Raw genomic sequence first — 24,449 nt, forward strand, 5'->3', positions numbered from 1 at the left:
GACTTGCACAAATGTGAATCTTTTCAGTTAGCTGAATGCTAAGAAAATGGGCATTTTGATCGCTTTAAGGTACTTTACAGTGAGAGCACCGCCGCCTTATTCATATGCTAACTGTACAGACGTAGCCCTTGTGAAATAACACAACTCGTGGTGGGGTTTTTGGCTTTACTGTCAAAGGGAACCCTCCCCCCCACCCCCCACCCCCCAATACAACACAGAAACTCATAAAGGAACAAAGACATTAACTCAACAGTCTTCGTATATTGACTGAAGAATTGATCATGACCCCAAAAATTAACAATAAAACACCACCACAGACATTCATAATGTACAGACAGATACTGCAGGGGTTGCTTGTGATGTCACCCAGTTCCATGTGTCTATCTGGGCCGGGTAGCGATGTGGCCAAGCAGATAAACATATTCTCTCCATCTCCACTGCCTTCTTGACCTGTGTGCCCCCCACCCCCACCCCCCCCCCCTCCCCTTCCTGTCTGCAGAAAGGGATTTTCTGATAAAGGACCATCTATGCAGAGAGCGGTCCTACAGGCTGGAATAATCCCTCTAAGCCCGGGCTTTCAATGGGCCACTGGCTAGCCCAAACGCCACCCAGAGCCCCACACTCAGGACAGCAGCCTGAAGGATTTGGAGCATCTACTTCCTGCCGTATTGACCCCTTTTAATTAAATCTGAGGTTCCCCTCTGCAAGGGTTCCGCAGAACAGGACCAGGATGTGGGTGGGGTTCGGGGTGGGGGGGGGGCGGGGGGGGGCTGTGTTCCGGGGAACAGGGGGGCAGGACACATGGAAATGAAACAAGCTTCGAGTTGGAGGATCCAAGCAATTAAATTATCTGGCGACAATAAAAAAAAAAAACCTACCTACTTATTCCTGCAGCAATAAAAAAAAGCGTGTCCTGGGGTTATTAATAGTTATTAATAAACCATGTCAGCATAGCTCTCTCGGGTGGAGAGGTGACCTGGGGCACACCCTCAAATACAGTAGGAGGCGGCATCCCCCCCCCCCCCACCCCCCCGGACACATCTGCCAGAAAATGTTAGGGGTACAGTAACATGAGAGCCGAGCAGCTGCTGATGTAACAGGGGCTATTTTTATCATCATCATCATCGTGGCTCACGGGTTGGAGGTCCATGGGGCACCGCGTCGACCCTCATTCAGCCGTTCGGCTTCTCACGGTTTCCGTGACACCGTACCCGCCGCTGACGCACGGCAGCCCCGTCACCGCCAGGCTTACCGGAACGCCCTCTGCTGATTCGGTTCGGCGAATCCAAGGATCCGTGACGTCCTCTCGAACATTTTTTTGTGTTACAGTTGGAGCAGTGATTCCCAAGCTCAGCCGTGGCGACCCACTGTGTATGTCGGTTCTTGTGACAGACAATCTCTCAATCATTTGAGTGTGTAAGTTGTACCAAAATTTTTTTTGTCCTTAAATGTACTTTAGCACAATGTAAGTCTGGCAGGTTGTCATTTGCTTTTACTTTTTTTTTTTTTTTTTTTTACACAAATGGTTCACTTTCACTGACTGTAACATCAATCACCCATACAATGAAGAGAAAGATCACTAAAAAAGATAAGGTAAGACCACAAAGCCGCCCCCCCCCCACCCACCCACCCACCCATGCTCTCTCTTTCCTGCTCTCCCTCTCTCCCTCCCTCTCTCATGCACACCATCGTGCAAGGACTTGAAATAGGAGAGTAGGTGCGCAATATTAGAACGGTGTTTTCTGGAGGAGCGTTACCCCGCAGCACCCCCCCCGTCCCGACGCGAGGAGGGCTCTCTTTGAGGGGCCACGGGGCGCAGAGGCGCCGCTCGTCATTAAAGCCTGAAAGGCGAGCGATTTGCACTTCTCAGGCCTGACGGCCTTGAGGCTCGCGCTCCTGCCAGCCCCGTCAGGTGCCTGGTGCGGCGGGAGGCCTGAGCCGGCTCTGCCCCGAGGGTTAGCGGCGGCTAACGCCAGCCCCATCCAGATGGGAGAGCAATGGCATGCGCTACCAAGGGTTAGTGGAAGCTAATGCCGGCCCATCGAGATGAGAGAGCAGCGGCACATGCTACCGAGGGTTAGCGGAAGCTAATGCCGGCCCATCGCGATGAGAGAGCAACGACACGTGCTACCAAGGGTTAGCGGAAGCTAATGCCGGCCCATCGCGATGAGAGAGCAACAACACGTGCTACCGAGGGCTAGCGGAAGCTAATGCCGGCCCATCGAGATGAGAGAGCAACAACACGTGCTACCAAGGGTTAGCGGCGGCTAACGCCGGCCCATCCAGATGAGAGCAACGGCAGGGGCTATTAGCTACCTTCAGCTTCAAGAGGCCTCAAGCTTCACATCTGGCTTTCCGTTTGCGCCTTTCGGATGGGCAAATGAAAACACAGAGGAGGGAGGTGCAGACAGAGGGAGTGCGGACAGAGAGGGTGGGAGGGCACAGATGTGCCACAGCCAATCACAAAGCACCTCCTTCAGCCTCCACTGCCCATCCAGGTGCAGCAGGTGGCTTGCGAGCCTTCACAAAGACAGGCTGAGTACCCAACAAAGTGAATGTCTCAACACAAGATGTACAACACAACGCAAACACTCTCTCAATGTTCCTATCCCTTTATTAATTACTACAAGGGCTGTAGTTAAAATTGTTGCATTGAAAATTAAAAACAAAGCAAGTTGTGGATCTACAATCAATATCAATGATAGTCACCTGGGGATATTGATGCAGATGCTGCATCTCTGAAAATCACCAGGGGAAAAAAAACTCTTTAAAGAACCTCATTTACACCTTTAAGTAAAGGAATGACAGTGTCTACATTAAGGATTTCCTTTGGGTACTGAGGTGCAATGGAAGAACAGCCAGTGATGTTGCGCCCCAATGAAAACAAAGCTGTACTGCTCACCTGTCAGAGCAGAGACAGCAGTAACACCATAGAGCATGAAGGTGGCTAACCAAACCACACACCTGTACATGGCTGTCACGGCAACAACAGGTGCTATCAGCAAACACATTCCCAGTAACTCACAGAGAGCAGGGGACTCGTGCACACCTTCGCGCTCACAGACGTAACCACTCTCATCTTTCTCAGTTATGAGCAATGGCATCTCCTGCCAATCGTCAAACGGCACCCTGACCACCAAAAGCCAGCGGAGCAGCAACCATCACAACAACCCCCCCCTCCCTCCCCTTACTCTAATTTCCTTGGAGAAAACAAAGGTTCAGACAGTTTAACACTGACAGGAAAATAAACATTGCGACAGACGTCGTTTTTTTACAGAACGTGTTTCTTGGCCCTGTGTTGATTACACATTTAAATTGTCCTTGTGCGTGAAGCACGTGTGGAGTCATTGGACAGACAGACAGACAGACAGACAGACGCAAGCACGCGTACACACACACACACACACACACACACACACACACACACACACACACACACACACACACACACACACACACACACACACACACACACACACACACACACACACACACACACACACACACACACACACACAGACAGGGAGGGAGGGAGGGAAAAGACCGGAGCTCATTAAGAGTCCCCGCTGCCGCCGGCTTCCAGCAGACGCTGCCGTGCGTTCCCCCGGCACTGGGGCCTCCCCCTGCGGGATCGCAACCCCCCCTCCCCCCCCCCCCCCTCCCCCCAGTCTCCCCAAAGAGCGGGGAATCTCGAGCGCTCAAAACTTCAGGTCCCTCCACTCCACAGATCTCCAGCTTTTCACTGCGCCCGCCTCCTCCCCCCAGAGCCATTTGGCAGTTTAGCGGCGGGGAAATCGCTGTTAAAATATACATCTGTGTGCCTGCCCCCCCCCCCCCCCCCGTCAGAGTGCGCCGCGTGTCCCCGATCGGTGCGCCACTGCGTGCGCGAGCCAGAGCGAGAGCGTTTAATTCAATAATTCAGAGCGCTGGTTACCAGCGAGTCCCTAATGAGCACTCTTACACAGCACTGTTCAGGGATGGACAAACGTTTCTGTTCATTATATTTATATGTATATATATATATATATATATATATATTATATTATATATTATATATTATATTACATCATATTATATTACATTTATTTGGCAGACGCTTTTATCCAAAGCGACGTACAAAAAGTGCATTTCATGGTCATAGACAACTGCTAAACACAGGTTCAGTAAGGTACAATACTTATTTTGTACAGATGTTCATACTGATAGGAAGAAAGGAAATACTATAACAAAAGGAATTTTTTGTCAAGAGCGAACGAAAGAATGACAGACAGTATGCAACTCTGTGACCCCTAGACTGCCTGACCTCTGACCTCTTTCAAATGAGCCAATAGGGATCTGCTGCCTTGTCCATCAAAGGAATTTGATGTGCTTCGGTATAAAAGCAAATTCACAGGCAGGCCCCACAGTCTCTTCCTCATGCCACACATGTCTCTGTCACTGCCACAACCTGCCCTGGCAAATTATTTAACAGAGGCATAGTGAGCTACAAGCGCATGTACCGGCAACTTACTGACCCTACTGCAAGGAAAGCACAGTGGATTAGTAAGCTGCTCATGATTACCATATTTTTGCATTTCATATGTTATTTAAACAGGCACGTGACCCAAACACATGACCTTTCCATTATGACATGTATTTCCAGCCGTCCAGTCATCTCAGAACCCGCAGGTGTGCCGATGGCATTCCTAGCAGAGCAGTTGACAGATGTCACTGTTAGTTATGCAAAGCAGCCCATGCTTCTGTCATCAAAAATTACATGAAGCATTACTCACAGGGCTGAAGAATCCTCCATTCACACACACACACACACACACACACACGCACACACACACAATTGAGGTCTTAAGGACCCCAATTCTTTTTTTTTTTTTTTTTTTAACTTGGCATCTCCAAACCCACCCGAATTTGCAATGTCCAATTCATGTGAACTATGTTCAATATTGCTCGTTAACGCCCCCTGCTGCCGGCTTGGGAGAGTGAAGACGACTCATGGTTCACCCTTGAAACAGGTTGTGCCAGCCAGCTGCTTCTTTTCACACTGTAGCCACAAGCCACACACATGCAGTGGGGGTGGCGGAGACCCAATAATACGCATGCACACAGGAGACCCAATCATACGCATGCACAGAGGAGACCCAATCATACGCATGCACAGAGAGCAAGCCATGGGCACATAGACAGTCAACAGAGGTAATTTGAGCAACACCCAGCTGATTCAAAGCAAATCGTGTGCCACCACTACGGGGCTGCCAACCACAGTTGACACAGTTAACTGTCTCAAACACCATGAATGTGTAGCATATATAGCAATGTGTATGGTAGTCATTTTGTGCCAGAAAATAAATTCATCATAAATCAGTTGATCCAGATGATTTCTTCAGTTTATTTACTTTTGGATGATAAAATTTTCAGAAGGCTTGATCAAGAATTTTACTGGGACGGGGGAGAGAGCACCCATTGTGTGCTTTACGTGCTACACTAACTTTATTGACCACAGCAAATCAGGATCTTGGTTTAACACTGTGTCTGAAAAACAGGACGAAAATCTGGGGCTGGATTAGCAATGATCACCTATGGTAAATGAACCCTTCAGAGCATTAACAAAAAAGACTGCCATCACTTGGCTTTATATGTAAAAATCCAGCAATTAAAAATCAAAATCGCCCTCAGTTTGCTATCTACTTTCTGCAAACCCTCTCAACTCCCCCGTTTCCTGGTGCGAAGCCCCCTGATCCCCCTCCCCGCCCCAAACTGGAAGCGGCACACTCCAAGCCCCTTTCAAGATGGCTCACGGAGAGCTGGGGGGGGGGGGGGGGCGCTCCGGAGAGCCGGCACTGGTCCCAGCGTGCTCCCCGCCTCTCCGCTGGCATCCCCAGAGGCGAGGGGGGGGGGGGGGGAGATTAAAACAAATAGGAATTCAATCAGGGGAGCCCCTGCCTTTCTCCGGGGCGTCGGCAGCGGCGGCAGTGCCGCTCAGCTCCACTCGGGCCCCAGACAGAAGGACCCCTCTCCAGGAAGGCTGCTGCAAATCAAAGCTTCCTGCTCGGCGCTCGCTGCTCAGCCGATCCATATCACAACAACAAAACCAGCAGAAACAATTATTTATTCCTTTTGATGTCGGTTTTTGAAGTTACACCCCACCCCACTCTCTGCTCACTCCCCCCCAACCTCCTCCCCAACCACCACACCCCCCCCAAAACTCCCTGCCTCCTCCTCCCCTCTGTTCTCCATTTTTACTCGATGGAAACAAGGTCATACTAGCGGGCTACTCTTGAAAGAGTGGAAACTCGTCTGACTCTTCCTCTTTTCTTGAACACAGGGCCCTGTTTTGTTCTAATTCAGTCACAGGGAGAATGCCCCACCAGCCCCTTGTCCTGGCATTGTTGGTTTTTAATTACTTACAAATCATTAAAATGACTTTAAATTATTTTTAATTTATAAATTACATTACTCAGGTTGGGGACTGAAGGGTCGCCACAGGCTGGGCAGACTCAGTGATGGACAGAGTTGAGGGGGGTGGGGAGGTGGGGGGTGAATGTTTGTGTTTGTCATTGAAAAGACCCTCAAGGCACTGGGCTTAGAAAACACCATTTTGTCAAAAAAATTATGATAAATTCTGCATCCTACCAGAAGTTATTGTTCTGGGGGAGGGTCACTGATCTATGCACAGGCTGAAATTAGCGATGGAGGATGGAGGAAGGGCAGGCTAGAATGATTCATTTCAGCAGTGAGTCTGCATGCATACATGCATCTAAAGAATAAAAAATAATTTGTTTAGTTGGCCTTTTAAACACATTAAACACATTTGAGGGGTTTAAAACAGGGATCCTGAGGAAGTATAAACTGTTCATGCAATAATTAAAGTAGGTTTCCTTTTCTCTTTTTTTTTTTTTTTTTACACTCAGGAGCAAATTTATGGGATAATTATCCCAGCAATGAGGTGTTATATAATCCATAACTTGGGTGGCTTAATGGACGACATTTACATATCGCCCTTTAAATCAGGATCTTAAAGCGCTTACAGGAAGCACAAGCTTGCAGCCAACACCCAAAGACGACATATTGCATCAGAACACTCACCACAAAATGGCTGCTTAACTTCAGCAATTGGCAAGTGTTTTTGACTGAGTGAACTTGCAGTTAATTGAATTACATTTTATAACGCCGACCATAACAAAATTCACACATGAGTTTAATAAGATTTTTATGTTCTGACAAAAAAAAAGCATTACAAGTACTTACAAGTAATGTGATCAATAAAAATATGCAAGTGCAGATGCAATCAATAAAAATAAATTGGTAGCTCAGGATATCTGTCAAACAAAGATGAGATAATCAGCCTCACCAAGAACTAGATCCAGTGTAGGTATAGATATCAAACAATATTTTAATTCAATTCTATATTCCATAAATAGAACAGTTTTTCACCCCTGAAAACATTACTTCTACCTGTCTAGTCTACACTTTCTGAAAGGCCATTGTATTAGTATTTCAATCTCAGTCCACAACATCTGGCATAACAATGAATCACAACACCAGGTCTGCTGTCTAATCAAACAAGTTGGCAAGAACTATTTTGAGAAAGCTGCTGTTAAGCACTTTTTATGATTTAACAAAAGTGTTAAAAGAGCCAAAATCTTTTCATTTGCTTCTGTACAATTATACATGTACAGTCATTTGCTGAACAGATTTTCTCTGGTCTGTCAATCTTCTCCAAGGTAAAGAACATTGTGGTTTGAACTCAATGCCTTCAGCCTGGCCAAATCTCAACATGTGCACAGTGTTATATGGGGGGAATTAGCCATTTAAAAAATATTACCTTTTTTCCTCCATTTTCTGTGCTCGGGGATTGGAAAGAAATAGGTATTGCGTTCACATGAAAGAGGTAAGAGTATAGAGCTGTAGATTAACTAGAATGGAAACAGATGTTACTGAATGGACATCCACGCAGCCAAATATACAGTCAGTCAATGGTTCACTAGTGATGTAACATTTAAATATATTTAAGTTTTTTAAAACTTAATTGCAGATTCTGTCACTTGAGCTAGATACTATAGCACATTCTCTGCTTTTATTCACGTTTCTGTGTTTAAGGACATGCAAATTATTTGGGAAAGGGGACTGACCTTCACAGCCACTAACCAATTTCACCATGAAATCTCGTAATGGTGTCGTACCCTTGGGAAAATCTATCAAAGCAGTATTTTTGCTCAACCAGCCCAAAGAAATGAAATGTTACAGGTTGTCTGCTGTAGCAGGCAAACTGCAAACGCCTGCATTTTAAACTCTGTCATTGGAGGCTGGGCTCAGACTAGTTAAACATCTCATTTCTTTTTTTATGAGCTCCTTTAATTTTCCTTTCAGCGCAGCCTCAAATTGGTCTTTAATTAAAATCGAACTAATTACACAATGGCTGCATGTCATTTAAATCCTCTGATTGCAGGGAGTGCCTGTGTCTGCGTGCAGCTAAATGTGAGGGACCAGCTGAGGCCCAGAGCGCCATTTTTTGTTTTTTTGCAGACACAAGGAAACAAGGTCCCCTTTGGAGCATTCATAGGGAAAATGGCGATTGAGCATGTGATGTGGTTTACTGTAAAAGAGTCCGTAAAGGACACGGAGGCCTACTTTCAACCAATTTGAATTATTATTTATCATTTATAATCACAGCTTTATTCTCTTTTTTTGGAGAACAGTATACCCCTCTGTTCTTTCTTGCTTTATTCAGACAGGAAGAAAGCAGAGAAGGCAGATGACTGAGATGGGATCACAGCGCAGAACGTTTCATGGTTGGGGATTGGACCCCAGCCACACAGAGAAACCCTTCTCTCTCAGGCAAAACCCGGGGTTGACACAGGATACTGAACACAGGTTCAACCCGCATTTGACCCGTTCAGAGCACACTATGGTCACATGCAAGTACTAGGTCCTCACCGTTCCCCCAAGACCCAGGTCTGCAAGTTCAGTGCTGTACATGTCGCTGCAGAACAGGGTGGTTGTGTCTCAATGTCATTAAAAGCGGACGTCTCAGAATTTGTCAGACGGTGCAGACGATCTGGTGTTCAGGCAATCTTAGACTTTATAGGATTCATTTCTTTCATTCAGTCACCTAATGGAAGCTTAATTGCAACTACGTACGGTCTGCAATCCTGCTCAAGGGTTTCTGCGTTCAAGAAGAGCAAAATTTACAGCTGAGAGGGCTAGAAGTCTCCAACAGTATCTAGAGACAGATTATCATCCTCAATGGCTGCTATTATACTAATCATACTAGTGTACCTTAAACCATAACCAATGGGGTTCTTTGATCCAAAACCCACAGAGAAACCCATGTCCCCCCCTTTCATACTGAAGCCAAGCCAAGTCAACCCTATATATATCCCAGGTCATGACCAAGGTCGGGGACCCGGGTTGGATAAGGCAAGTTGAGCCATTCACACCACCCTTTGCTTCGCTGTGAAAGGGTTATGAGATTCGCCAACCCTACAGACAGTGCCACACATCTCACCCCATAACAGCAGCCTTTCAGGCCCTGAGCTGCATCACTTATCTTTAACATAAATTCAGGGTATGGCTTCAACTCAAAAGGTAGACGTCACACATCAGTGTATTTTTGCTACAGTTGTCAGGTTTCACTGAACTCAAGGGGAAATGGACCGGTTCCATTTGTGTGGTGATGGATGAAATGGGTTTCAGACATTACACCACAGGAGGGAAGACAGATGGAAACACAAGTTATTTTTGTTCGACTTGACATGAATTACATTCACAGGATTATTGCTGATGAGAACACTTTTTTTCTTTTTCTTTTTTTGGGAGATCTCCAAATCTGTCACAGCTGAGCTGGACGTGTCTTCAGAATTCTCCTTGACACCTGAAAGCAGGCATGAATATTTAGAGATGAAATCCAAGGTGCAGGAAATGTTTTTCATGCACCAGACTGGCGTCAAGCGAACGTCAATAATGTGAAAAAGATGTCCTTGACAGCAAAGCAACGTGCAACACGTATGCTGACAGCTGACGCATCCCTCTGCAAACCTGTGTCTGCTCGTCTCACAGCCTAACATGAGGAAACTTAAGTACCAAGCCAATGTGAGAAACTTCCACTGAAAAAGTGCCATGTTGACAAGTGCGTGTTTCCACTGAAGTGCTCCCCATAAGACTGAAATGAACCCAGCGCCTCTGAGATTATAAGACTACGGTTAGATGATTTTAACCAGGCAAACCAGCCCAGGGAGATGAGGTCGTTACGAGCTTGGATAGGCTTGGACATTTTCATTTACTTGTCAAGCACAGCAGAGAAATGAGTGCTAAAAAAATAAAGTACCAGGGAGTGGCGCAGACGCCCGTCTGTGAGGCATTGCTACACGCTACATACTCCAAACATTAACATACCCCCCGTCATTAGTCACTGGTTTTTTTCCTACACGTTGCTGGGGGTCTGTAGGCCAGCACAAGTAGTGACATGCGCTCTCGCTCTCTCTCACACACAAACACACACATTCTCTCTCTCTCTAGCCCTACAGACAGCTGAGGGGGGCTTACACACCACAGGACACTGTACATAAATAATACTAATGTTTTTGTACATTATGGTCTCAGAACATCGTGTGACATTCCTGTCAGACTCACGTCACATTCAAGTCAACAAACCTTTCTTGATTCGTACTGTCACACTTTAAGAATGGATAGTAATTAACAGTTTGCATATGAATTGATGACTTGTTCAAAGATGGGAAATATAGATAATGAAAGAAGCCAATTACATTGCAAATTTGATAACTACGCCAGTGAAAAAAATGGCTATCTGGGTCTCTCTGCAGTAACCAAATTAACACCTAAAAGAGATTAAAACTGAAGAGAATTCCGTTTTAAGCATGTATTTGTAAGTATTCATTTAGTAAGAAATGGGAGATACAACTGAAAATTTTGACAAACACTTTCAGCAGTACAGGGCAAAACAAAACGCCATTTCCTGAGCGCTCCCTGATCAAAAGGCACCGAATGACAGCGAATGAGAGGAGTAAATTAATACACTATGGATGCAAACAAAGAGATGGAGTTGAGTCTGATTCGCAGTGTGATCACCAGCAGGGTGTCAGGGCTCGACTGACACATCAAAAACCTGCCAGGACTGCAGCGAGCTCACAGCGTTTTCACCGGCGCGACGGTAACATTCGCGGCGCCTTTAACGCCGCGGCTGTCCCACAGCCGAGCCCGACGCCGTAGCTGTTTAAAGGAAAAAAACGGAAACGGAACCGCCACCCCGCCAAGCCGAAACCTTCGCCGATAATTACATGTCCGCGTCCTCCTGTTCATTTCATATGATTGGGGGGCGGGGGGGGGGGGGGGGAGATTTGATGGAAATCTTATCTGTTGATTATTATGTGGCGGAAAAAGACAAAGGGAAGAGATGTGAAATGAGGAAGCCGGTGTTTGTCGCGGCGCTCCCCGTCCCCGAGATTCCTTCATCTCGCTTTCGTCGCTTCCGCGCTCCTCGCCCCTCTTAGCGGGGGAAGACTTCTGGGAGCCAGTCACTTTCTCAGCCCCTGTGATGTTTTCCCGTGGATTACAAAGGGGCTTTGAAGCCGCTACCCTTCCCCTGTAAGCCTCCATCTGCGCAGGACCTCAGACGGACCCGCGCCATCTGGCGAACCGACGCCAAGACGGCGGAAAGCGATTGAAATACTTTCTTCAAAAAGCGGGGGCCGCCGGCAAATCTGTTGATTGGGAAAGCTTTTGTCTTTCATGTGTCCGTCGCGTTGGGAAGTTGCTTTAAAAATTTTTTTTTTTAAACCCACACCTAGGCAATCTCAGGTGGAGCAGCCAGGCGGAGGACACGGAGAGGCGGCAGCGTCTGCACGCGTGGGGAAACGCGGGCCGGAAGAACAATAGCCTCCCCTAATTACTCTTACCTGAGGGGCACCTTGTCAGGAAACCAGACAATTAACAGATTCCACCCTGGAGGAAGCCTCCAACTGTTACCCTTTCACCCCCCCTCCCACCCCCCCAACCCCCACAACCCCAACCCAACCCACCACCCCACGCCTCCCCACTCCAACCATACCAATGCTGAGGGAATGGGGAGGGGAGTTCTGGTTCTATTCACGTGTGTCTTTTGCTGCTCACCTCATGGCGAGATCTGATTGGAGCAAACGTGCTCATGTGACCGTGTGTCCGTCTGCTCGCAGACAGGCCTGTGAAGCAGCCAGCAGGCCTCGGGCGATTCTCTCAGACACAAACGGCCTGTCGGCTCTTCCGCCGTCCGATAACGAGCGACGAGCCGGCGTTTCGGTCCACCTCTGACGGGCCCGGAGGCACACGCTCAAAGCCCAGGCGCTACGCACGACCTCTGTGGGGATTAATAGAGGAGGACATTCGGAGACGTTTCATAGCGATATAAAACGCATTCATTAACCAACAGGGAAAAAGCTATGTGTGTGGTTTGCACGTACAGAAACCATCCATCCATGATAGGCTCAGGCAAAGTAAAGGAATCTTGTTTTATACCTGTGTTTGGTCTTCAGTTCCAGATCTGAGCATATATTCAGACCCTGGTGCGCCGACACTCCAGGTGACCAGTTGTCCATTGCCTCTCTGAGATCCCAGAGACCAGCTGTATAATTTGTTCGTAGTGACCGGCTGGACATCACTTTGTTCATAGTAGACTTACAGCCCTAAGCCAAAAATAAAAAATGTCACCGTGCTGAATTGGGCTGGTGCTAAAACGAGGCTATGATAAAGCTGGAGCCTACAAGGGCAAAGCTGCCAGGGTGAAACAGGGCTCTCAGACACAATTACCCGCCTCCCTGGCAGGGACCGATGCTTTTCCGGAGGGCGACGCAGCAGCACTGACCGCACAGAACTCAGAATGGAAGGCACGCGCTCACCTGCAGAGAATCTGACAGTATTACTGAGACCACAGGTGCTGTGGCACAACTGCAGTCTCGCTCTGAGCTTGGTCAAAACTGGATTCCACTGAGCACGCTCACTAATCACACACTTCAGCCACGGCTCTGGGTTCCTTAAGAAGCAGGCCAGTCAGGCGTTTCACATAAGAGAAAGCCATCATGACTCCGCTGCAGTGTAGCATAATGGGTAAGGAACCGGTCTTGTAACCTAAAGGTCGCAGGTTCGATTCCCGGGTAGGACACTGCCGTTGTACCCTTGAGCAAGGTACTTAACCTGCATTGCTTCAGTATATATCCAGTTGTATAAATGGACACAATGTAAATGCTATGTAAAAATGTTGTGCAAGTCGTTCTGGATAAGAGCGTCTGCTAAATGCCTGTAATGTAATGTAATGCTGTGCCCTATTATGTCTAGTTATGAGTTATAGTTATATATCAACGTTTCACGACCTCATGTGTACCCGCTCTTCTTGGCCAGAGTTGGAGCCTTAAGCCTTAGCCCATGTCCTCCTCTGAAATTCTTTATGTCTACCTGGCTCCTGTTAGTCTTGCCCCCTCAGAAAAAGTGCACATTGTCGAGAGAAACAGGAAAAGACCGAGCTCAGTCCAGCTACTAGTCACACTTCCTGGTAATAAGCATTAAACTCACGCAGGGACCATAGAGGGAGAGATGGAAGACTAGATCTATTTAACCTGCCGGGTGAGCGCCAGATGCCCGTTTTATCTCTGGATATCGCACTTCAAAAGAATAAACAGCGGTGTCTGTTCATTGTCAAGTGACAGCGAGAGCCAGCTCCTCCGTTTCATCTCCACAGATGTCCCCATGATCTGTGCCATCTGTGCCACACCACCTCCCCCCCCCTTTTAGTGCTCCAGGGGAGAGGTGGCGGCTTTTGGGGGGGGGGGGGGGGGGGGGGGCACAACAGGAAACGGTGCCAGCCATGTCACCCGAAAAAAACTAAGCAACGTTTCCTTCAAAATTTACACAGACACGGAGACGATCGGAGACAGAATTTCAGTGGTGCTCCGCGCATTGTCATAGCACTGACTTCAAACAATGGTGAGGTATAACGAGAAGGAACAGACATCTTCCATGGTGTCAGGGTTGTTTGGATATATACCGTTATTTTTATTAAATTCTCTAAGGGTGATTTTCTTTTGAGCATATAGGTTCAGATATTTGAACTGAAGCCAGGCAAACACAAAAACAATTGGTTTTATTTTCTTTAAGTCAGTTTTCACAGGACTGACAATGTAGACTTCATATCTGACAGTGCATTGGTGAAGATGGAAAGCTGGCTTTTGTAAAAAATGTAGCCTCACCACTGATGTAGGATTAGAGCAGATGCTTTCAAAATGAGGGTCTCCTCAGACAGCTAGTGAAGTGTTTCATCGACCAGCTTCTTTTAGGTCACGGTCTGTCCCTTTCATACGCTTATACTATTCCGTCACTTCCTGGATCTCAAGCATTCCATCAGTCAGAACAACAGACGTGCCCCACACCGCATCAAACTGCAGTCTGCGAACGGCTTTCCCCAACGTCGAATAACAGTTTGTGTGAACTTTTCAAAAAGCTTAGAAACTGGCAGAGGGCCATCGCCGAGCTCCCCAGCCTTTGAACCTGGGTCTCCTGCGTATTCCTCCCACCCTTGGATGCAGGCTTCTATGGATCCTGGAGAAGAGCCTCAAGCGACAGAAGTGAGACTCCCCACCCCCAAACACACACGCGCGCGCACACACACCCACACACACGCACACATACACACGCGCATGCACACGCACACACACACCCCCATACACATGCGCACGCAAGCGCGCACACACATACAGACGCGCACACACACACACGCACGCACGCACACACGCGCACACACACTTACACATGCGCATGCACACACACAAGCACACGAGTGCGCACACACATGTACACGTACACACAGGGACACACACGCGGTTACAACCACAAATGCACACATCACACAGTTCCCCTCCCCCCTCCCCCCCAAAAAAAATTGAACCCTGGAACGCAGCTTTTTAAAACAGCATAATACATTAAAGCACCACAAAGTACAAGACGCTGAGTCCAACATTAAAATACAAGAACAGTAAGTGAGCTCCATGAAATATACATTAGAGTAATTGGATACGTGAGTGGCAGCCTTGACGTGAGGAACCGACAGCATTTCAGTGCTGTCACCACAAAGGATCCGCCTCCACACGGCTGTTTGGCATCTCAACAACTGGGACTGGTTAACGTTCAAGTGGGGGGAAAAAAAATAATAAAAATAAAACTATGATCTTTTCGGGAATTGCATGAGAGAATCGCGTTTCTACAGGTGTTCTGATCCGAGGCCAAGAACTATCCAGGGCCCCTCTCTCTCAGACTTATCTGGCAGCTGTGTACGCCCCTCCACTGTATGGAGACTGCAGACGGTTTACTGCTGATGTCCCAGAGGATATCAAAGAAACACACGTCCAGCGTGCTGGATTGGAAACAGGGAGGAAAAACAACGGCTCTCTCCTCCACAAAGCGCTTTGGTTATAAGGCCATCTGTCTGATGAGTCAAAGACATTCTGATCCTGCTCTCATCGGCAAGTTTTATTCTTTGGTCAATTTTCTTTTTTCTTTTTGTTTTTTTTAGCAAATATGTTCTGCACACAGAGCTTTATCTGATTGTTCATAGGCTTAACTGCAATCCTTTTTACTGAACATGATTGATAAATGTCAGTTGTAGCAGGTTTATGCAAACTCCCAGATTTTCACATAAAGCACGAAGAGCATAATTTGATGTCTCAAGCTATTTACATTCAGAAAAAGCAGTTGCATAGGAAATACTTACAGGTAATACAGACAAAGGCAAACAAAGTTGATGAGGCCTAGAAACAGCGGAGGTACTTTAAATCTTCAGAATGAATTATGTAGGTTTAAAAAAAAAAAAAAAAAAAAAATCAGGCTAGCCATGTGGAAAACAGCTGAGGGAAGAAGAAAAAAACCGAGCGTGCTTCGCTAGCTTGTTTACTTTTTGCCGTTGAGGATACGTAATGACAGCACGAAATTCCAAGCGAACAACAAAGCGGGGAATGGTTTCCGTTGGGCTGCGGCTTTCATGTGAAAGACAGCCCCCCCCCCCCCCCCCCCGACCCCCACCCCCGCTCTTGCCTCAGACCCACTGTTGTGGCAGAAGATAATACATTTCTTCACATCTGCCATTTGTTAGGCCTTCTTTGGTGTAACTGATCTCCTTTTAAATCCTGAAATGTACATGGACTTCCAGAGTGGGTGCCGTCTCACAGCTGAAACACGGCAGAAGTACCCCTGGGTACCCCCCCCCCCCCCCCCCCAAGGGCTGGGGAGGGAGTGTAGCTGGCATACAGACGCCTGCGAGACTCTGGGGGGGGCTGTGGCAGTGAGTTGCCACGTCTATCTTCAGCAAGACAAAAGGAGTAGCAGGTCTGGTCAGCAGCTGTTCTGGCTGGCCCCTCAAAAAATGGATTTGTCCACTCTCAGCCAAGAGGGTTGGGAGATATATATACACACACACACACACACACACACACTACATGGCCAAAAGTATGTGGTCACCAGACATCCAATATCTCATACAAAATTATCGGCATTAATATGGAGTTGGTCCACCCTTTGCTACTATTCCAACCTCCACTCTTCTGGGAAGGCTTTGTACTAGATGTTGGAGCATTGCTGCAGAGATTTGCTTCTATTCAGCCAGAAGAGCATTAGTCAGGTTGGGCACTGATTGGGTGATTAGGCCTGGCCCACAGGTGGCTTTTCAATTGATCCCAATAGTTCTGGATGGGGTTGAGGTCAGGGCCCTGTGCCGGCCAGTCAAGTTCTTCCTCACTGTTCTTGACAAAACCATTTCTATATGAATCTCACTGTGTGCCTGGGGGCATTGTCATGCCAAAATAGGAAAGGGCCTTCCCCAAACTGTTATGGAAGCACAGAATCATCCAGAATGTGATTTCATGCCGTAGCATTAAGACTTGCCTTCACTGGAACTAAGCGGGCTAACCCAAACCATGAAAAACAGTCCAAAACCAAGGCATGTCCAGATACTTTTAATATTGATTGAAGAACCTTCTAACATCCAGACTTCAGGCAGAGTACAACTAATGTTGAATTTGTGCACCTGTTCCTGTGCTCCACCTGATCCAGACCCTTGTAAAGGAATTTTGTGTACATTCTTCATTTATCTAATTGTTGACTCCAGGCTTCCTTCACAGGGCTCTTGCAGTACTAGACAGAGACAGCATCCTGCCAGAGCTCAGACTCTGACAGATAAGGAGCTGCAGATCCCTTCAGTTCTAACTGAAGCCCAACAAAAATACTGGCAAAATTAGACTGCATAAGCAACTAATCTGATACGTACAGTACAAGCATTTAAAATGGCCAAAGAGGCGTAACTTTCAGAAGTTTTATTCACTTTCTACTAAAGACTTGATTGGAATACAACAGAAAATGCGGTGGTGGTGTCCAGGAAAAACACATGGGAATTGTCTGTAGAATTATTTTGGGCAGATGAAAAATGAGACATTGTTAACACAGCCTACGAGTCGCTTTTCAACCTGACCTCCAAGTCCAGGGTGTATGATTGGAATCACTGATTACATTCTCTGCAATCGGATGAATTCAGAAATGAGAACACTTGATCCAAGGCCCCGCCCCTGGCCTCTTCATAAAAACCTGAAATGTGCTTCAAAGAATGTACAATATCTTCCTTCCATGAATAAAACATCTGTCGTCCATTGGTATGTGCAATGTGTGCCAATATAGCGGAGCATATCTCTTCTGAGGGCGACAGGTATGGTCGTACAGTATATCGCTCTGATAAACCATGGGTCAGTGCGCTGTCGCTGCAGAGATGTCCTGCTTGGGTCTAGGGCAAGAGAAGACCCTCGCTGTGACCCAGAACAACAACAACAACAACAAAAAAAAACTTCAAACAAACAAGAAAGGAGCAAACACTGGTGTTTGAAATTGCCATGAAAGCCAAAGACCATCTTAGCCCAGAAAAAGGCCAAGGATCAGCGACTATGGAAAGGATGCGATGTGGCTGGTCCGTCATGTTGCATTGCCAAAACAAAGATAAAATATGTCCCTTGATAGCTTAAAATTAATCCTAAATCGCATCCTCCATATCTAAATCTAACATCCAGCAGAGGCACCCTCCAGTGTATGAACTGATCCCAAGAAAAAAAAAGCTGAGACAGCATTGACCAGCATTGGCTGTGCTGAGGGAAGACCGGGGCAACAACCTATTGGTTATTTATGCATGAGGGGTCCCATTGTTTCTATGCTCTTTGCGTTTGGGGCTCTGTCACACACACACACAAAGAAACCGTGGGCTATTGTAACGTTGCACTTACTGGACCCCACAAGACCCACAGTCACCAGCTAGTCTGAGTTTTCGTCTCTGTGGCTTTTTGAATAGCACTGAACAAGCACCTCACTGGTGTTAAGTGGTTATATTTAAATTAGGGAGTCTTAGTAGAAGAGTGCTTGAGTGTGTTTTATGAGTAATCCATTTTCGGGGCAAATGTCTTCCCAGTAATTTTTGTGTTTATGCCTTTAAAAAAAAGTTATGTATCCATACCAAAATCCATTTCAATTGTCAGTAAGAGGGTGGTCTGCTTTTGAGGTGAAACTGCAATGGGACTCAGTTTGTCTCCCACGGCTTGACCACAAACTAATCCTCACAAACAATCTCTGCCTGCCATAGAAAGCAAGTCAGCATTTTAAAACCGACCAAGAGATGCAGAGTTACTTTTCGAAAGCTGTGCTACCACGGATAAGCAAGAAACACGTTATTTACGACTCAATTTTCATGAACTTTTCTGCTTCGACCTCGAACAATACGTCGTGGTTGCAGCGCCCACTGGTGGCCTGACTAAAACCTACAAAGGACTTTATACTGGCTGTGAACTTCTGTATAATTGGGTGTTTGAAACTTGGGATATACTGAAAAAAGGAACAAGAATTGCTGAATTGCTGCGCATGGAACATAAAATTGCGATTGCCTGTTTTAGTTTGAGTGTATACAAAATTAGCATGTAATTTGCCAAGTCCGAAAGAAACAAAGTTCTTGTTTTCCTTTAAATATATTTAACATGTTAGACTAAGCTAAAAAATGGCATTATTTTATTGTTTTTTATTTAGACAATTTTTACAAATTACAATACTAGTCTTTTAGGTTTATGAAAAAGGCATGGGATTTGATTGGGTAAATTACAAGATTTTTCCACATTTTTAACATATAAAACTCCTGAATAATCAATTCTAACCACCCGCCAGCTAGCGGCGCTGCAGGAAAAAAATTACTGAGTTCAAACTGCCTCTGGATTCAACTACAAATCCTTCCAGGTACAAAACAAAGAAGCACGGGTCCGCCATATAATTTGTTCTGTTAGGATCCGACTACAGAATAAAATATGGGAAAGAAGCATAAAAAGCACAAGTCGGAGAAACACGCATATGAAGGTAAGTTGTTCGTACCACATCTCATTATTGGCGGAACCACAAGGAACCGGAAAGTTAACGTTAGCTACAGATGTGATCATCTATGGCCCGCTTTTAACCGGGCAGCTAACCGGCTGGAGTCTTGCAGTTAACGTTAACTGATTGATCTAGCTAGCTAGTAGTAGACTATCTGTCATTTGCCAGAATTATTCAGCCAAGCCAACTGAGGTTACATATAACTGTATAGACTGACATTGTTAACGTAGCGTCAGGTCTATATTATTTCCTAATATAATTGGCTATTTGGCTAAGTTTATTTGCTAGCAATATTACAAATAGGAATTGAAACATTTACCCAGCTCTAACGTTAGCTAGTCTACATTAGCGACATCGCTAACTTACTAGACTAGTTCGTTGGCCAACTGTTTCATTTTCTCCTGCATGCTGTATCGGATACTATTATACTGCGGCTATCGTTGCTAACATAGCTAGCAAATATCACTAGACCTAGCCAGCTAGATGAAGTGAATATTTCTGTTAGTGCTAGCTAGCCGCAGATCAGTTTCTATCCTCAGTATTCTTACCTATTCCTTAAACTATAGGTAGACTGCTGTTAGGTAGCCGATTCAAGTAGCTAAGCGCTTTTTTGACGCAGCGCCCTGTGCACGGCATGCGTTTTGAAATTCCCGGGACTTTGACATTGTCAGCGGCGGTTAATGACGACTGTATTGCCGTTATCCGAAACATTAACTAGCTAGCTAGGGTTTTAGCTAACTCTGCAGTTGTGACAGAAGTGCTTTTTTAGCAATGATAGTGATGGTCCAATACAAATTGCTAGGTCAATGAATAAAGTAGTCTAATTTAATCGACCAGCTAACTGATTCTTCCGTTTTGCATTAGATGATTTATCAGTATTACATTAATTGTGAAATGTTGAACGGTCTCCACGTAGAAGTACCAATTTCGTTACTGGACAAAATTACCTTGCAAGTCAGATGTCCTCTGCTTGAACATTTCCTTTCTCTTGTAACTCCGGCGTTTGGAACGATATCCGTCTTGTAAGTTGTGCTGTGCTACCTAATGTCGTTGGCTAACAGTTACATATCGTAGCTAACACCATGTTCTCCCACCCAGAGTACGTGGAGAAGCCGCTGAAGCTAGTTTTGAAAGTAGCAGGAAACGAAGTGACTGAACTCTCCACTGGAAGCTCTAGCCATGACAACATCTACGAAGATAAGACAGATTATGATAAACACAAGGACAAGAAAAAGAAGAAGAAAAAGAAGGGAGAAAAGGAAAGAAACAGTCCCGTGCAATCGGGAGATGAGAAGAAAAAGAAAAAGGTGTAGTACGCTAACCGAGTTACGGCGATGTGATCAAACGGAGCTAATAAGCTTCGCATGGGTAACACCTGTCAATGCAATTAACGTCAGCTGACTACTTAACGTTAACTGTGTTACTTGAAGTTCAGACTGTGTTATTGGTTTCGTCTTATAACGTAAAGCTTAGTTCAGTTAACTAACGGTATGTTTTATTTTTTTATGTTCAAGACGACTAAAAAGAAGAAGGGACAGGATTCCATGGACACCGATTGGGATGACAGGGAGCGAAGTCACACCCCTATTCGGTCAGATCTGTCCCAGGACAAGCACCTCACTCCATCCATAGCCAAAATGGACGGTAAGAGCCTCTTTTTAAATTAAAAACATTTTTGTCTTCATTCACCAGCCTAATACCTAACCTCACCCTTCCCATAACAATCAACTGGAGTCGATTGGGTGTGGACTTTTGCTGACATCTCAACATGTGTTCTTACTGGCGAGCCATAGGCATTAATAGATATGCCTATGGCTCGCCAGTAAGAACACATGTTGAGAGGCTTATCTCTGCCTTTGGTAGATGAATAGAGTATTTTCAAGGCGCTTGTAATTTTTCCTATTGCATTTATTGTGTGCTGCCCGGATCGTCGGCCTCTAAGATGTGAGTTTTGCGTTCCTGTTTTGCAGAAAAGGAACAGACTCCACTGCAGGAGGCTCTAAACCAGCTCATCAGGCAGCTTCAGAGGTCAGATTGGCTGTTCGCTCTGTTCTTCTCTCCTGGCCCTTTGCCCGGGCTCGTCTAACTGTCCTCTTTGTGCAGAACATGCGCTTGTGTCATTCCAGGCATTCAGTGACATGGGCCATTTTCCTCAGTGTAGTGTAATGAGTGTGTGATGCTACGGTTGGGGAAAGTCAGGATGGGTTTCTTCTGCAGGAAAGACCCCAATGCTTTCTTCGCCTTCCCCGTCACCGACTTCATCGCCCCGGGATACTCCCTGATCATCAAGCGGCCCATGGACTTCAGCACCATGAAGGACAAAGTGAAGAAAGAGTACTACCAGGCACTGGAGGAGCTGAAGGTACGACATCATCACTCCCCAAAAAATGGCTGCTTTGGTGACCTGTAAAGGGGACTGGCTCTCAGCATCCAAGCATTGGCAAGGACACATCTGGGCCAGTCTGCTTGTGGTCATACACCGTTAAAGCTGCTCTGTGTTTGTCTGTTTCAGGCGGATTTTAAGATCATGTGCGAGAACGCGATGATCTACAATAAACCTGAGACCATTTACTACAAGGCAGCAAAGAAGCTTCTCCACTCCGGCATGAAAATACTAAGTCCGGTAAGCACAGTTATGCATTCTCAGTATGTGGATGGGTGCCACTGAAACTTCCTGCTTTCCTGTGTTTACTTTTGCCCTCTCAGACTGGCACTGTTAAGCTCGTTGGCTTTTTTTCCCATGATATTGTTGCACTGTATGAACAGCAGGGGGAGCTAGTACGCTGCGTTCAATTGTGTTTATTCAGCACCTCCTATCATTTCTTGTTTATTTTGGCAGTTCTTGATTTCTACTTTTTTTTTTCTCTTCAAGAAAGTAATGTCATTACTGTTGTTTTTATTTGTCTCTCCGGCACAGTGGTTTGTGGTCCATTTTATTTAATGAAACATGAACATGATTAATTGTTCACGTGAATAAAGCAGTGTTACTGAGCTGGGCAGTTGCTCAATTCTGTGCGATGATGACTGTGAGGATGCTTAAACCGCTGTCTCGCTGAGCACTTTCCCTGCTTGCGCTGCTCAAGGAGAGGCTGCAGAGCCTGAGGCAGAGCATCGAGTTCATGGCCGACGTGGAGAGCACCACCAAGGAGCAGGGGGAGGCGGAGAAGGAGGACGGCGCCGGCCCGGAACGTTCCGCAGACGCGCCGGTGCCCGCGGACCCGGGCGAGGCGATGCAGTCGCCCCGGAGGATCAGCAAGGACACGCCCAGGTGCCACTGCCGCCCCGAACTTGCCGAACCCATGTGACCTCGCTGTGGAAACCGTGTCGCTAAAATGCGAAGCGACACGGTTTCCACAGCGACCTGGTTTACAGGGTTCTGTGACACTGTTGGCCCAAACGGACACATTGCTGATGCTGTGGAGTTGGTACACCGGGCTTTAGAGTAAAAGCTGATCCAGATAAGTGTCTCCCGCTCGTTCCTGGAGCCGGGTATGGGAGGAATGCCTCGGGCGTGTCCGGGCCTGCGCGGACATCTCGCCGTGCGTTTGAGGCCGCCAAATTCCTTCCCTCGGGGCGGGGTGCGGGGAAGCGAGTGGCGGTCGCCGATGAGCGGGCGACAAGTGTAACGGCTTCTGTTCTGGAGGGAAGAACGAAAGAAAATCTAAAATCTCTCGGGTTCAGTTTTTGTTTCCGTTTGGTTCGGACGGTTCTTTGGCCACCAGATTTCCCCATAGATCAAAGTTCTGATTCCCACACGTCAAAAGCATGCCGGTTTCAGATGCAGCCGCGAATGTCTTCCGTTCATTTGAACGGGCGGTGAAAGTGTGCGAGCAGCGCTCTGCTTGCTTAAAGGCGTCTGATCTTCTGCTCATTTGTGGATTTTTACTGAAGTCCATGTTCCATAGCCGGCTCAACATTTCCTGTAAAGCGAAATTCTAATCTGGTACAAATCCAGCAGCAGCAGTGTTTCTCAAAGCATGCGGTGTCCCATCTCCCTGACGATCTGGTTGCCGTGGCTTTGGCCCACACGCTGTTTTTAAAGTCCCGCCCCCCCCTACAAGCACAGCATTTTGGGTTTCCTGTGAATCACGCCTGCTGACAGGAGAGCCAATGTTATGTTTCCCAGAACTGCTGCAGTGTGTGCGCACATTAATACTCTGAAGCGAATGACATGCAGTATGGCTCTGTACGCATTAACCTTCTTGGTGATTTAGTGTCGATCTCTCCTTTAATCCCACGTGAAAGTGTTTCTGACTGGACGTAATGGGTGAAGTGTGAATATGCCCTTGTTTCTGAGACCGCTCGTGGTGCTTTAAGTGCTGGTGTGTAACCACTCTCTCGTGTGTGTTTGTGCGTGTCTGTGTGCGTGCGTGTGCATGTATGTGTGCGTGCGTGTGTGTGTACATGTGTGCCTGTGTGTATATATGTGTGCGTGTGTGTGTGTGTGTGTTTGTGTATATGTGCGTGTGTGTGTGCATGTGTGTGCCTGTGTCTGTGTGTGTGCGTGCGTGTGTATGTGTGTGCATGTGTCTGTGTGTGTGTGCGTGCGTGTGTATATGTGTGCGTGTGTGTGTGTATGTGTGTGTGTGTGTGTCTGTGTGTCTGTCTGTCTGTGTGCCATGTCTCCAGACAGGACCGGGACTCTAAGGACGAGGCTCTGAAGGCTGCGTCTCAGGCAGAGAAGGAGCTGGAGCAGATCAGGAAGATCATCGAGGACTCGGGAGGGAAGCTCTCCAACAGGGATGTTCTCAGTGAGGTGGGACTATGGGCTGGATCCTGCTCTAGCTCCGCTGTCTGAAATGCATTGTCATCCATGCTAAACCCTGTTTTCCCATTTCTTTTATTCTTTAATTGAACTTTCATGAACCAGGCAGTGCTGTTGAGCTGAAGCACGTGACTCTATTGTCTAACCAGGGAGACCTGGCCAAGAGAGCAGCTCAGTGTACACAGATCAGGAAGTGAGCTTTTGCAGCTGATGGTTAGGGTGACCCGGCCTGTATGTCAGCCAAACTTACTGTGAGAAGATCCTGATT

General features: G+C 46.7%; 1 protein-coding gene across 3 annotated transcripts in view; it reads left to right on the forward strand.

The window, feature by feature from the left end:
- Positions 1-19,262: 19,262 nt before the first annotated feature.
- The window catches only part of brd7 (bromodomain containing 7), a 12,187-nt gene continuing 7,000 nt past the window's right edge, over positions 19,263-24,449 (forward strand). For 2 of the 3 annotated variants that reach the window (XM_035395499.1, XM_035395500.1), the window contains exons 1-8: positions 19,353-19,401; positions 20,515-20,723; positions 20,931-21,060; positions 21,387-21,444; positions 21,634-21,778; positions 21,929-22,039; positions 22,500-22,684; positions 24,046-24,172. In XM_035395499.1, coding sequence (XP_035251390.1) covers positions 19,353-19,401; positions 20,515-20,723; positions 20,931-21,060; positions 21,387-21,444; positions 21,634-21,778; positions 21,929-22,039; positions 22,500-22,684; positions 24,046-24,172 — 1,014 coding nt within the window. Of the gene's footprint in view, positions 19,402-20,514; positions 20,724-20,930; positions 21,061-21,386; positions 21,445-21,633; positions 21,779-21,928; positions 22,040-22,499; positions 22,685-24,045; positions 24,173-24,449 lie in introns of all 3 variants that reach the window. The other variant, XM_035395498.1, reaches the window with a different exon arrangement.

The sequence above is a fragment of the Anguilla anguilla genome, chromosome 16 (assembly GCF_013347855.1).
Source record: "Anguilla anguilla isolate fAngAng1 chromosome 16, fAngAng1.pri, whole genome shotgun sequence".
Taxonomy (NCBI): domain Eukaryota; kingdom Metazoa; phylum Chordata; class Actinopteri; order Anguilliformes; family Anguillidae; genus Anguilla; species Anguilla anguilla.